Genomic DNA, 13,624 nt, shown 5'->3' with positions numbered 1-13,624 from the left:
TCAGATTGCTGTGATGGTGCGACCAAACGGAGTGAATCACTGCTCTGATCCTACAACCAGTCAGCATCCCCTTCCCCCCTCACACCATTCAGCCTGCTGGACCCAGACCCAAAGGTATCCCACACCATAAGCCACACGTTGGCCTTCCTCTGACCACTCTGTCTTAACCATTCCCGAGGCTCAGGAAATTCCACATTACTACAGCTCTGTTTGTCCAGATGGACTTTCATTCTTTCGTGCTGATTGCGAAGGAACAGGATGTTAATGGCACTTTGTCAAATGACGGTTAATGTGACCGGATTATTTATGAAGTTGTAATTCATATGTTGTGACTGCGTGGAGTGTTATTGATGTGGATGCATACCTACACCCACATATAGATCAACACATGTATGCAGACACAGACACAGTCACAGACACGCATGCACACACACATGCACAAACACGCACACACACACACACACACACACACACACACACACACACACACACACACACACACACACACACACACATGCTTACCTAGTGATTAAAGCTAATGGTTCTTTGAAAGTATAACTCAAGGTCAGGTTAATTACAAAGACAGATGAGTAGCTTCCTGCCATCGTCTGCATCATTCAGTTTATCAGCTGCTATATGGTGGTGCCACTTTCACTCACACACACACACACACACACACACACACACACACACACACACACACACACACGCCCGCACACACATACACACACGCTCACACATGCACACACGCACACACATACAAACACACCTCCCCTATTTACACAGGTGCCCCCATTAACCATTAGCCTTTGACCTGTGTGGACATTGTGTGTGTGTGTGTACAGTATGTATGTGTTCAAATGAGTGAGTGTGTGTGTGTGGCCCATTACAAATATGACTATATTTATGACTGCCAGCTAACAGCCACACGTAAGGTTAGGTTTTAATAAGGCTAGCCATGAAAGTGTTGATTTTAGACACATGGACACATGCAGACCAGAACATACACACACACACACACACACACACACACACACACACACACACACACACACAAACACACACATTTACAGCAAACTAATGAGTAGAGGTAGTGAGTAAATGAGTGTGTGTGTGCGATTGTGGTGAGTCCCCTACAATTCTGCAGAGTGTACTGTACACACACGGAGTCACACACATACTGTACACACACTTACAAACTCACACACACACACACACACACACACACACACACACACACACACACACACACACACACACACACACACACAATGTTCCTACATTGATGTAGGCCCACTGGGAGCTGGAGCATTCACTGGCCACACCAGAGCAGTAGCATTTTTCACAGCCGTGGAGATTGTTGCCCTGGAGATTGTAGAAGCCCAGCTTGCAGCGGTCACAGTTCTCTCCCTCCACGTTTTCCTGCAAAAGATGGGGGGAGAGAGGAAGAGGCCATGAGGGAGATGAAAAAAAGAGAGAGAATAAGAGAGGGAGAGGGATGGTGGAAGGGACAGCAGCTGGATGTGTGTGTGTGTGTGTGTGTGTGTGCATTGTCCCAGAGGAGGTGAATGCCGCTCAGCACAAAATGACACACACAAGCAGCCACAACTAATGAACAAATAATACACCACCGACAGCCACACTCAGATCTGCAGGGACACCGAGTGTGTGTGTGTGTGTGTGTGTGTGTGTGTGTGTTTGGGGATTCATACTGGGACACAGTGACTCTGTGCTTGAGCTACCAACCCTGCCACAGGCAGGCACTGTCTCAGGCTGCCCACTCTCCTCTGGGCCTTGCAGACTTTCTGAGGTTTGATTTAAAAAGCGTTCACTGTCGTCATTCAAATCTTCAAATGCATTCTGATGGCACGTGAAGAACAGATACTGTAAACACACATGTTGTTACCGCCAGCCAGCCAGGATACGCAGCACTGTATGGAGATTTGTTCTTGAACACCCTTTTTTTTATATCGCTGAAGGACAGCAATAGCATGTTAGCAAGCTTTTGTCAGTGACATCTGGACTGTCAGGGATGTTTGTAAAGTACTGTAGGTAGTAGTTAGTTAGTCCGCTAGTTTTTTTTTTTTTTGGCATATTTTTGGAGGGGCTTTTTGCCTTTATGTCGATAGGACAGTGGAGAGAGACAGGAAATGAGTGGGAGAGAGAGATGGGGTGGGAGTGGGACGTGACTGCAGGTCGGAATGAAACCTGGGTCCCCCTGGGCACTGAGACCCAAATGTGGTACGGTTCTGCTGCTTGCTTCACAGCTCCCCTGTTACTCCGCAAGTTTGAGGCCAAAACTCCGTGCTGCTGCTTTTACAATAAAAAAGAAAAACAAAACACATGTTCTGTGTCTGTGAATATGATCCCCTCATGTCGGCCAGGCGCAGTATTACATCTGCTGCTTGGAATGCCTCCATCTGCTCTAGGACGTAATTTACGGGCACCTCTGAATTTTATATTCCACTTATGTTGGCCAACGGCCTGTGCAAAGCCATAATTGTTGGGGGTCGCCAGCAGACTACTAAACGGCGTTCGAGGGCCCAGGAGGACACAGAAAAATTCGGACCACGTAAGAGTATTGGCGCTCGGGAGGAAAACAAACCGGATCTTTTTGTCCTGATGTAAGCCAAATCGCTGGCATTGTCGTGACAAATTTGCAGCCTTGGCAGTTTGGAGGTGGTGGTGGTGGAGGTGTATGTGTCATGGGCAAAAGGAGGAAGTAAGGTACTGTATTGCTGAATTATGGGGGGGTGAGGAGAAGCCATCACTAATGATTGCTCCCCAGAGGTTAGGGACCATGGCAAAAGTGTTGATGTGTTTGTTCAACAGAAGGTTTTGTATTTGCTGTGTGAGTGAGAGAGATAGAGAGAGAGAGAGAGGGAGAGAGAGAAACTCTCCACATTGAGCCATACATCTCAATGTGCCATGGCCATTAATAGGGCTGCAGTGCTCCACTGCCTACAGTATCCCCGCTCACTGCTCAATAATTAGACCCAACAAGGAGCAAAGTTCACCGCAAACTCCTTGACATGGCCAGTGGTCAAACCACATAATTGGCTGGTGGAGGAGAGCAGCCTTCAAAAAGCCTATGCGCTGGGCCTCTGAGGCTGATCGGCTTCAGTGGCACGCTGATGAACCAGAGGCAATTAGCGTCAAACGTACGGAACCAGCGCTGTGATGGCTGACAAGTCCGGTAATTTAAGACAACCCAAAACAGTGAAGCTGAACGATTTAAAATCTATTTTTAGGCAGGCATTTAACTAAGGCAACCTACCTTGCACGTGCAGGGTGACTGACAGGGGTCCTCATTGGTGCTGCCTTCCAGGCTGCAGTTGCAGCGCACGCAGTGGGGGTAGCCGGTGTAGCCAAAGTCGCAGCGTTGGCACTTCTCACCTCCATAGCCAGGCTTGCAGTGGCAGGACCCAGCCGTCAGCTCTGCACAAGACAAGCACAACGCACTACTGAGAATAGAAAACCATTTTAGATCAAGGTCACTCCCGGAGAAGTTTCTGTAGTTGTGTATGCATGCTGTGATTAAAAAGTTTGTGAAGCCAATGTTTTGGTAAGTTAGCAAAAGAAGCTAAACTAATCTCGCTACTCATACTGTACATCTTCTGAGCACAGGCTCACACTGCAGTACAGGGATCTTGTGCAATGTTGTGCTTCAATCACAAGATTTTGTTTGAAGAATCAAGGGAGAAAAAAAAGATCCTCCCTCCTAATTAAGGCCATTCATTGGGCTTAACAAACAGTCTTAAGGACCCAAGTGAAAGGCTGTGACGGAACCCACCCCTCTCAACCTGGAACTCATCAGGGATGCAGGTGCTGTGCAGAGAGCCAATAGGATCACAGGAGCAGGGTCTGCAGGGGTCCACCACTTCTGGTTTCACCTGGGGAATTCGCAGCCATGGAAAGAGAGTGAGGTGATGCCACTAACATGCCATATAGAAACTCAAATACACAAACAGCACACACACAGTGTCACACAGAGTCACAGTGTCTGCTGTTTGTGTATTTGTGTATTTTGTGTACTTTCTTAACTGTATACTACTGTCTACACTAGACTATATGTCTTATACTGTTTATACTGTACCACCTGTCTATACTGTGTATATCACATCTGCTTTTTTGCACTCCTGGTTAGATGCAAACTTGTCTCTGTACTTGTACTCTGCACAATGACAATAAAGTTGAATCTAATCTAATCTAATTATAGTAATAGCCAGCGCAGTAGGGCTGCAGAACTATCGCAATTGTAATCACAATATGAACCAAGACAATTACCTAATCGCAAAGGCTACAAATAATCATGCATACTGTAGTTAATTTTGTCACATTTCTGACTTTTACCCTCCTTCTCACTTCATCCTCCTTGACTATGCCACTTCTGGTTGGTGGGTGTGCGTAGTGCATGAGGGGCACAGAGATTCTGATTGGTGAGCTTCATAGTCGGTCGGGAGTGCTGTGCTTCTTGTGCATTGGGCGTACTCGTATTGGGGGCAGCTGTGGCCTACTGGTTAAGGCTTCGGACTTGTAACCGGAGGGTTGTCTGTTTGAACCCTGACCAGTAGAAACGGCTGAAATGCCCTTGAGCATGGCACCTAACCCCTCACTGCTCCCCGAGCGCCGCTGTAGCAGGCTGCTCACTGCGTCGGAATTAGTATGTGCTTGACCTCACTGTGTGTTCACTGTGTGCTGAGTGTGTTTCACTAATTCACGGATTGGGATAAATGCAGAGACCAAATTTCCCACACGGGATCAAAAGAGTATATAGACTTATACTTATACTCACCAATCAGGGGTGGCACAAATTAAAGAAACATTTGGAATATGCAACTGAATCAATTCATTGACATTTAAAAATCATATCGCAAATCACAATTGCAATATCTGTCAGAAAAATCGCAATTACATATTTTCCCCAAATCGTGCAGTCCTACAACATAGTGGTTTGTGTCATTTTTGTTGTTAGAAAGCCATAGAGTCACTGCATATGAATCTCATTTTGGGAGAATTGGGTCATTCACTCAATCAATCAATCAGATCTATTTATATAGCACATTTAAACATGACTTGCATCAACCAAAGTGCTTTACAGAGACCGGTGGGAAGCAAACATATAACATATAACAAATAAAACAGAGGCAGGCCATACAAAAACACATCATAAAGCAGACCATACAAATACAAGAAAGAGACAACAGTAGAAGCAGGGCTCCGGTCAAGATGAATCGGAACGCTAGATAGAAAAGATATGTTTTGAGCTGGGATTTAAAAGAGTCAACTGAAGGGGCGAATCTGATGGAGGTAGGGATGCTGTTCCACAGTTTGGGGGCTGCGACAGCAAAGGCCTCCATGGGTGGCTGCCTACCTGCCTGCCTACCACAACCCCAAGCAGCGGGCTCTTACCCCGACGGGTCTGTAGTATCCCTCGGCGCAGGTCTGGCAGTTGATGCCGGCCGTGTTCCCAGAGCAGCCCAGGCACACGCCACCGCCCTCGTACTCCCCCCGCACGTTCAGACTCAGCCCTCTCTCCGCCACCGTCTGGTTGAAGTAGCACTCTGCCGACTTCCCATGGCAGTTACACTCTACGCACAAGCGACATGCCAAAGGGAAGTTGGAGACAAAACAGAAAACACAAACGAAAACACAAACATGGGCTGCACAGCAACCAGATAGTTGTAAGACAAATGGGAATGGGTGGCTCCACTTACTAAAACATACATAATGCGTCTGTTTCTGCTAGAATCAGGAGATTACTCTTACATGTCTCTGGGATGGAGTATGTGAATATATACCTTACAGTAGTCATTTATTGCTCAATAAGGATATGCTCTGTTAAGGGAGACCTGAAGCATAGCCAACATGAACGACCTAATTTAGTCAGTTCCAAAAGTAGGTGCTCTTTGGTAATATTTTTTAACTTTTAAGTTGGAAAAAGAGAACTGTTGCATATAATCTATGCACCTTTAAATCTCCTTTGAGTCTTTTTTTAACAAGTGATGTTAAAATGGAGATCTCAGCAGACTGCTACTCTTTCTGAAATAGCAAAGTTAGAATTATACCTTTCTACCTTTTCACTCAAATGGCAATGTGAAGTGAAAAGCATTGACGAGCCAGCCAGCTCAGCTACTGTCAGCTAAAATCTCCTTTAATAACATCCATTTTGAACATAACACTTTAATAAATAAAAGGATTTTTAAAGTTCTTCAGAAAATCGGTGGTCTTCTGACCATTTTTCCTCTTCCACTTTCCACTCTTCAACCATGAAGGATTTGAATCTGCTGAACTGACTCTTTGTAGCTTGACATGCAATACTACAAATTTCACTTCAAAGAGCTCTCAGAGCAGAGTGAAGAAAAGGCATCCTATTGCTATAGGTGTGTGTTCTACAAAGATTACACCCCCTGACCATGGGTACATCAAAGCAGGGCACTCGAGGAGACAGGGGCAGTGCCCTGACTGACAGCTGGGGCAACTCTTACTCTCGCAGACATGGCACGTCAGGAAGGTCCCTGCCATCCAGGGCTGCTGGTGGTATCCGGGGCAACAGCGGTCGCAGCTCTCGCCACACGTGTTGTGCTCGCACTCGCAGCTGAATTTCTGACAGGTGATCAAAATGACAACAGAAGCTCAAGCGTCATGTGTCAACCGTCAACCTTTCACCCCAACCCCTCATAACACAGCAGTACCCCCCCCACCCCCACACACACACACACAACTCAGGGGAGACAGGTGGAACACACTTAAACAAAGACCTGTAGACACTGAAAAAAAAGGAACAAAAAACTCTGTATGGACAAACACAGCATATAAACTGGATATGTCTAACAATATGTAATGATAGAAATGCCTGCTGCTCAGTCAAACATATCTCACGAAAGAAATTCCCCTTTTTTGCTGTTGCTTTGATACAGTACTACGGCTTTATCCTTGCACATAAAATAAAATGCTGCCTGCCTGCTGTGTCACCTAAAAACTTGTGATTACGAATAACATTTAAAATTGAGGGTATTCAAAGTTGTACAGCTGGGACATTTTGACACCAACCTCCAGCTAGGCATAATGGCATTTAGCAAAAAGCTGATAAAATATCAGCCAGCATTCTATTTACAGTAAATGACTAACACAGTGTCTGAATTGTCCCCCAGATCGTGTGAGAATCCCAATAGGTGTCTTGAGGGATAGAGAGAGTGAGAGAGCTTAGAACACAAACCTTGGTCTGGTTGTTGAGAGGGCAGGCTTTGGCATGGCCGTAGCAGATACACATGCCCCCCACGGAGATGTCCTTAATGGAGTAGTAATACTGGCAACGAAAGCAAACACACGCGTGAGACACACACACACACACACACACACACACACACACACACACACACACACACACAGTGTCAGGGCACATCTCCACAGCTTCTTAATAATTAGGGCAGCTAAAGCCCCTGTTGGCCAAGAGAGGCCTCCCATTGAGCCGCCGTGATCTCGCTCTGAAAACACACCGCGACACTCCAATCTAGTGCTTCACTGGTATTCAAAGGCGATTTGCTTATTGTGTGTGTGGGGGTGGGGTGGGTGGGGAGGTGGGGGGAGGGGGGTGCGTGCAGGTGTATGTGAATCTGTGTGTGTGTGCATAAGTGTGTGGGTGAATGTGTGTGTGTGTGTGTGTGTGTGTGTGTGTGTGTGTGTGTGTGTGTGTGTGTGTGTGTGTGGTGTGTGTGTGTGTGTGTGTGTGTGTGAAGTGAACGCCACATGACAATGTGTGAGCCGCAATTTCATCCCTCCCAATCCTCCGCCCCAGGAAACGTGACCGATTGAAACTGAAACAGTGTTTTGTAATGAGAAATTTCTCAATTGCAACCAGACCCACCACTACCCCACTATACCGCTAACACCCCACCATTCACCCCCACCCTACCACCCAACCCACAATCTGTCCATTAATTACGGCTTGCGAGAGCCTCTCTGTTCGTGACGGATAGCGAGTGGGGCTAAAGTCAACACATGACAAGGTGGATGTTCCTTAGAAAGAAGCAGATTTCTTAATTATGGACATTTTTTAATTAAGGCCCATCTGTTAGCTTGCGCGAGTGCAATCAGCACTGACGGCCATTTGCAGGACTGGAGCACTGGCCAGTGGACAGATGGACCGCATGATGATGGGTGATTTACACTGAGATAGATAGATAGATAGATAGATAGATAGATAGATAGATAGATAAGTAGATATATAGATACAGAGATAGATAGATAGATAGATAGATAGATAGATAGATAAGTAGATAGATAGATAGATAGATAGATAGATAGATAGATAAGTAGATAGATAGACCGCATGATGATGGGTGATTTACACTGAGATAGATAGATAGATAGATAGATAGATAGATAGATAGATAGATAAGTAGATATATAGATACAGAGATAGATAGATAGATAGATAGATAGATAGATAGATAAGTAGATAGATAGATAGATAGATAGATAGATAGATAGATAGATAAGTAGATAGATAGATAGATAGATAGATAGATAAGTAGATATATAGATACATAGATAGATAGATAGATAGATAAGTGGATAGATAGATAGATAAGTAGATATATAGATAGATAGATAGATAGATAGATAGATAGATAGATAGATAAGTGGATAGATAGATAGATAAGTAGATATATAGATAGATAGATAGATAGATAGATAGATAGATAGATAGATAAGTAGATAGATAGATAGATAAGTAGATATATAGATACATAGATAGATAGACAGATAGATAGATAGATAGATAGATAGATAAGTAGATATATAGATACATAGATAGATAGATAGATAGATAGATAGATACAGTAGATAGATAGATAGGTACATTCATAGATTGAAAGATTCATAGATTTACACATTTATTCATTGGTTGATGACTGATTGATAGACAGAGACAGAGTGTGGGAAAGTGAGAACAGGTTTAAAGACACTCACACGTCTGGTAACTATGCGGTCCACCTCCCGCGGGTCATTCTGAGCCAGGGTCATGAGGTCAGCATTGAGCGTTCGGATTCGCTGGAACTGCAGCCGAATGTAACGGGCCGAGGTGAAGTTGAGCAAGGCCGGGGAGGGGTCATCTGCGCTTGGACGACCGTTGATAAGGGACGTGTGGATCTGGGCAGGACAGTGTGAGAACATGGGGGGGGGGGGGGCACACAGACTCAATAAGCTTCAAAATGATACGCTTCTATTTCCATGACCTCAATAAGGGAGTGATATTGTTAAAAACAAAAACAGACATAAAATATTAACTCAAACTCATACATCTCACTGGCACACTCTTAACATTCTCCCTCACTTCCACACACACACACACACACACACACACACACACACACACACACACACACACACACACAGACACATACACACTGTATCTTCTTTTTTTTCTGTGGTAATACTAAAATAATTCATAGTGTGAAAAATCTGATGGTATTCAATATGTCATAAACCGAGGAAATGTGGGATGGAACATTATTTATGAGTCACCGGCAAATGTAGCCGATCCCTGTAGAGTAGGGTTAATGATGTGTGCTAATTAAAGACGCAAAGGATGTGTTCTTTCCCTTCTTCTCCAGGCTTGTTTTGAAGACGCAGGAGACTGACATTTCAATCGCCTGATCTGCCATCCACCCACAACTCATTAGAACTTTACTGTGATCATGCGACAGGGTGTTTGTCAGTGTCGGTGTGTGCGCTCTCTCATGTGTGTGTGTGTGTGTGTGTGTATGTGTGTGTGTGTGTGTGTGTGTGTGTGTGTGTGTGTGTGTGTGTATGCTTGAGAGACAGTGGATCTGTCGGTGTGGGGGAATTTGTATGCTGTTGTGAGTCTTCTGTGTATGCCTATGTGCGCATTTCAGTGTGTGCGCAAGAGAAATATAAGGTAGCATTTTTACATATGCACGCATACCTATGCATATGAACTACCAACAGTATGTGAGTGTGCATTCATGTGAATAATGTGTGTGTGTGTGTGCGTGTGTGTGTATGTGTGTGTGTGTAGGAGTGTGGGCAGAACATCACAGTGGAGTTAAGTGAGCAAACTCAGTCTCAGTCTGTCTTTATCTCCCCTATAATGAGAGCTAGAATACACAACCTCCTCTCTAATCTCTCCAAATTGACAATTCCAATCAAGTCATCTCAAAACACCATCACCATGTTTGTGTGCGCTATTTTACTCATAATTTGTTCTAACAAAAGGATTGAAATCATATGCAAAAGAATCACACATACAGCTCTGGAAAAAAATAAGAGACCACTGCACATTTCTCTGATGTCGCCCTACGGTTGCTGAGTGGTCTTCGAATAAGTTGACGGTCATATTCAAAATTAAGAGACCACTGCAAATTTGAATATGACAGCTCATTTGAATGTGACTTGAATGAACTAGAAAGACACTAGAGATTATTTGTTTATTCTTACTGTAGCCCTTTTCATATAACCATGGCCCAGCTTTACAATTTTACACTGAACATACAACTCCTCAACCAATGATTAATGTGAAAATATAGCTTCCATGAATCACTTATTATTACCAGAGAGGAAAGAGAGATCTAAGATCAGTTTCATCACCACTGGTCCAACATGAGTTAGTTTAATCATAAAGCAGCCCTATTAACTACACTGTTCTCGGACGTGCACACAAGCGCTCCAGTTCCTAATGTCCTTCATGCCTCATTCTACTAACTCATCAGCCCCTCCTCCGTGCATGATTGAAACGGTGCTGCTTGGCAAAATCGGCAGGTAGTTAACTAGAATTAGCGCCTGCGTGCTGCTGTCCCCCACTGAGCACCACGAGAGGTCAGAGTAGGGAGAGCACGAGAGGACTGCGGTGAGGGCATCTGTAAATGCACGGCCACACCATCCAAATACTGTGTCAATAAGTTTAGGATACAAGGATACAAGGATACAAGGAAGTTTATTGTCACATGCATATAGTTACTGGAAGTAAGAAATGCAGTGAAATTATGTCTGGTGTCAGCCTATTTCATCAGCCCAGGGACGGATCATGGCTTGTGCCAAGTGTGCACGTGCACAGGGGCCCTCAGCCAATGGGGGCCCTCGGATTTAAAAAAAAAAAATTGCCATGAATTTAGGCTAGATTATGCCCGGTGCTTCTGTCTGTTAATTTGCGGCACAACTGAATGGTGCTATGGAACCGCGGACCGAAAGACAAATAAACTAAATGTTTTCCTGATCAATAAATACTTCTTAATTCATAAAATATAGAGGCATAACATTAGGTGGAAGTGGTAGGCTATGAGTGCTCATTTAATGTGTATGCGTGTTTGCGAAAGTGAAACTGACCCACTCGTGGGTAGGTGAATGAAGTGGATTCCTGCAATGTTCATGAAAACAGCATAGCGATTGGATAGCCTAATAAATCGCGACTTGTTGTAGGCCTAACAGTAGCTTACATCGTAGCAAATAGCCTATGGCGATGCCGATGACAGATAGGCCTACACTTATTTCACTCGTCTCGCTGGAGTGAGCGCATAATGTGGGCTGTTGCGCAAATAAATTAATTAGGGAGATGATCTGCATCTTCATTTACCAAACGCTATAGTTTTGCTAACATCTCCACTGTTGACGTGAAATATGTCTCCATGCAAGGTAGTGTCAAGCAGCAGTGAAGTGAAAACCTTATCATGCAGGTAGCCAATGTTCACGTCACCTGAGTCAGACAGAAAACGGGCCCTGCTTGCTCTGTTAAAGTTTGTATGCCCCTTCCAAACTGCGTTAAAAGGTATTTAACAGACAGAATTTTGAAAATTTCCAGGGGGAGACACCCCCGAATCCCCCGTAATATGATCAGCACCACCTCTCACAAAATACTATCAACGTCCCTGCTACCGGTCCGTCAGATGACAACTGTGTCCGGTCCGTTTAGTGAAAAATTTTGCTGTAGACTGTTTGGACAGCAAAGGGAGATTACAGCCTAATAATAAAAACAGCTGCTGGAATTCATTTCTGTGTGGGCCTGAGTTATAATATATGACATAATGTACTACATTTTTATTGTGCGCAATTGTGCACCAGCCTGCACAGCGACAGCAAAGAGAGAAGCGCTGGCTACACGCGCACGTCACTTGCACGCGCATGCGCAAACGCGCCCGCGCGCGTCACGGTCAGGGGGAGGGGGGGGCATTTTTGATATTGTGCACAGGGGCCCATATTTGTTTAATCCGTCCCTGCATCAGCCAGTGTGCTTTTCTTCAGCCAGTGTGCTTTTTCTTAGCCTGGCTTGATGGAATGCCAATCAGGATCACATTTATGGTAACAGCGGGTGGACTCTTTGTCTCTTTGACATTTCCACAGTTTTTTTAACCATAGCCATGTAGAACCCAACCCAATGTAATCATTTCCTGATAATGTAATAACTCCCAATAATGTATTACATATCTCATTTTCACTCCATCACTCATGTAATAAAACTTGATGATGTAATAACTTTCCAATAATGTAATACAAATACATTATTGGGTTCTACAAGCCATATCTGTGAATCTGTTTGATTTTTGGGTAAGAGCCTTTTTCTAAAGAATAACAGTAATGAAATGCCTTCATTCTGAATTAATATATATATTATATATCAACTCTACTCCAAACAAAATCACATCTGCAAAATCGAACATGCCTGAGGACGTGTCTTACTTCTCCGTTCTCGAGCGGGTGGATCCGGGAGTAGAAGGACGTGCAGATGACCTCCTCGTCCCGCGTGTAAGACGGGGGCCCCGTGCGGGGCAACACGTTGTAGCGGGTCAGGCACTCGGTGTCCGTGATGGCGTAGTACTGCCACGGGGTGAAGGTGACGCCATCCAGCGAGCGCTCCAGTATCCAGTTGCCTGGACGGGGGGAGTTGGCCGCCTTCAAGATCATATAGGCGATCTGAAACACCTGAGGAAGCGAAGGTCAACGCGAGGTCAATGGCGTGCTATTACTAATGCGTGAGTTGTATTTGGGTTGTATTTGTGCAACAACAATTGATATGTGAAAAAGGATTTACAATACACCATGTTAAAAAATCACCAGGGCATCATAAGTCAATAGGAAAAACTACAACATAGTTAGTACTGTTAGAACAAAATGTACACTCTGTACGTTATATGTGCGGCTGCATATGCCTTACAATATAAAAGTGCAGGCAAGCATCAGATTTGTTGTGATATTATGATGTTACGATGACCAAACATGTTTATTTCTCATTGTCTTTTTTTTTTTTAGGTTTTTTTGTCATTGCCTTTTTTTTTATTAGAATTCAACCAGAAGATAGATAGAGGGAATATAAAAAACTAAATTTCTGCATTACTGGTTCAGATTCTAGTCTTCTGCATACATTCGATTGGTTGTTTTTGCAGTGTTATAATGACCAATCTCACAAGGGGGAAGCTGGTTGGTACTGGTACCGGTTGGTACTGGTACTGGTTCTGGCTCTGACACATTGGTATCAGAAGTGGGACACTTTGACAGATCGAAGATCTAATTGAAAAGCTACAGCTGGAAGAGTTCAAGTGGAAAATGCATGGCCAAAGGTTTCTATTCAAAGAGCCTTGATGAGGCAAGCTGACACTGTATTACCATC

The 13,624-nt window shown here is 44.3% G+C and overlaps 1 protein-coding gene across 11 annotated transcripts in view; it reads right to left on the bottom strand.

The window, feature by feature from the left end:
• The window catches only part of lama2 (laminin, alpha 2), a 145,763-nt gene that overhangs the window by 100,951 nt on the left and 31,188 nt on the right, over positions 1 to 13,624 (bottom strand). For all 11 annotated transcript variants that reach the window (XM_042096118.1, XM_042096123.1, XM_042096120.1 and 8 more), the window contains exons 4-11: positions 12,697 to 12,939; positions 8,977 to 9,156; positions 7,220 to 7,309; positions 6,489 to 6,606; positions 5,413 to 5,591; positions 3,794 to 3,893; positions 3,278 to 3,438; positions 1,282 to 1,422 (exon numbers count right to left, since the gene is read on the bottom strand). In XM_042096118.1, coding sequence (XP_041952052.1) covers positions 1,282 to 1,422; positions 3,278 to 3,438; positions 3,794 to 3,893; positions 5,413 to 5,591; positions 6,489 to 6,606; positions 7,220 to 7,309; positions 8,977 to 9,156; positions 12,697 to 12,939 — 1,212 coding nt within the window. The remainder of the gene's footprint in view (positions 1 to 1,281; positions 1,423 to 3,277; positions 3,439 to 3,793; positions 3,894 to 5,412; positions 5,592 to 6,488; positions 6,607 to 7,219; positions 7,310 to 8,976; positions 9,157 to 12,696; positions 12,940 to 13,624) is intronic.

The sequence above is a fragment of the Alosa sapidissima genome, chromosome 6, assembly GCF_018492685.1.
Source record: "Alosa sapidissima isolate fAloSap1 chromosome 6, fAloSap1.pri, whole genome shotgun sequence".
NCBI classification, from domain to species: Eukaryota; Metazoa; Chordata; class Actinopteri; order Clupeiformes; family Clupeidae; genus Alosa; species Alosa sapidissima.
The sequence above is the reverse complement of the archived record's forward strand: the minus strand, read 5'-3'. Positions and strand labels throughout refer to the sequence as shown.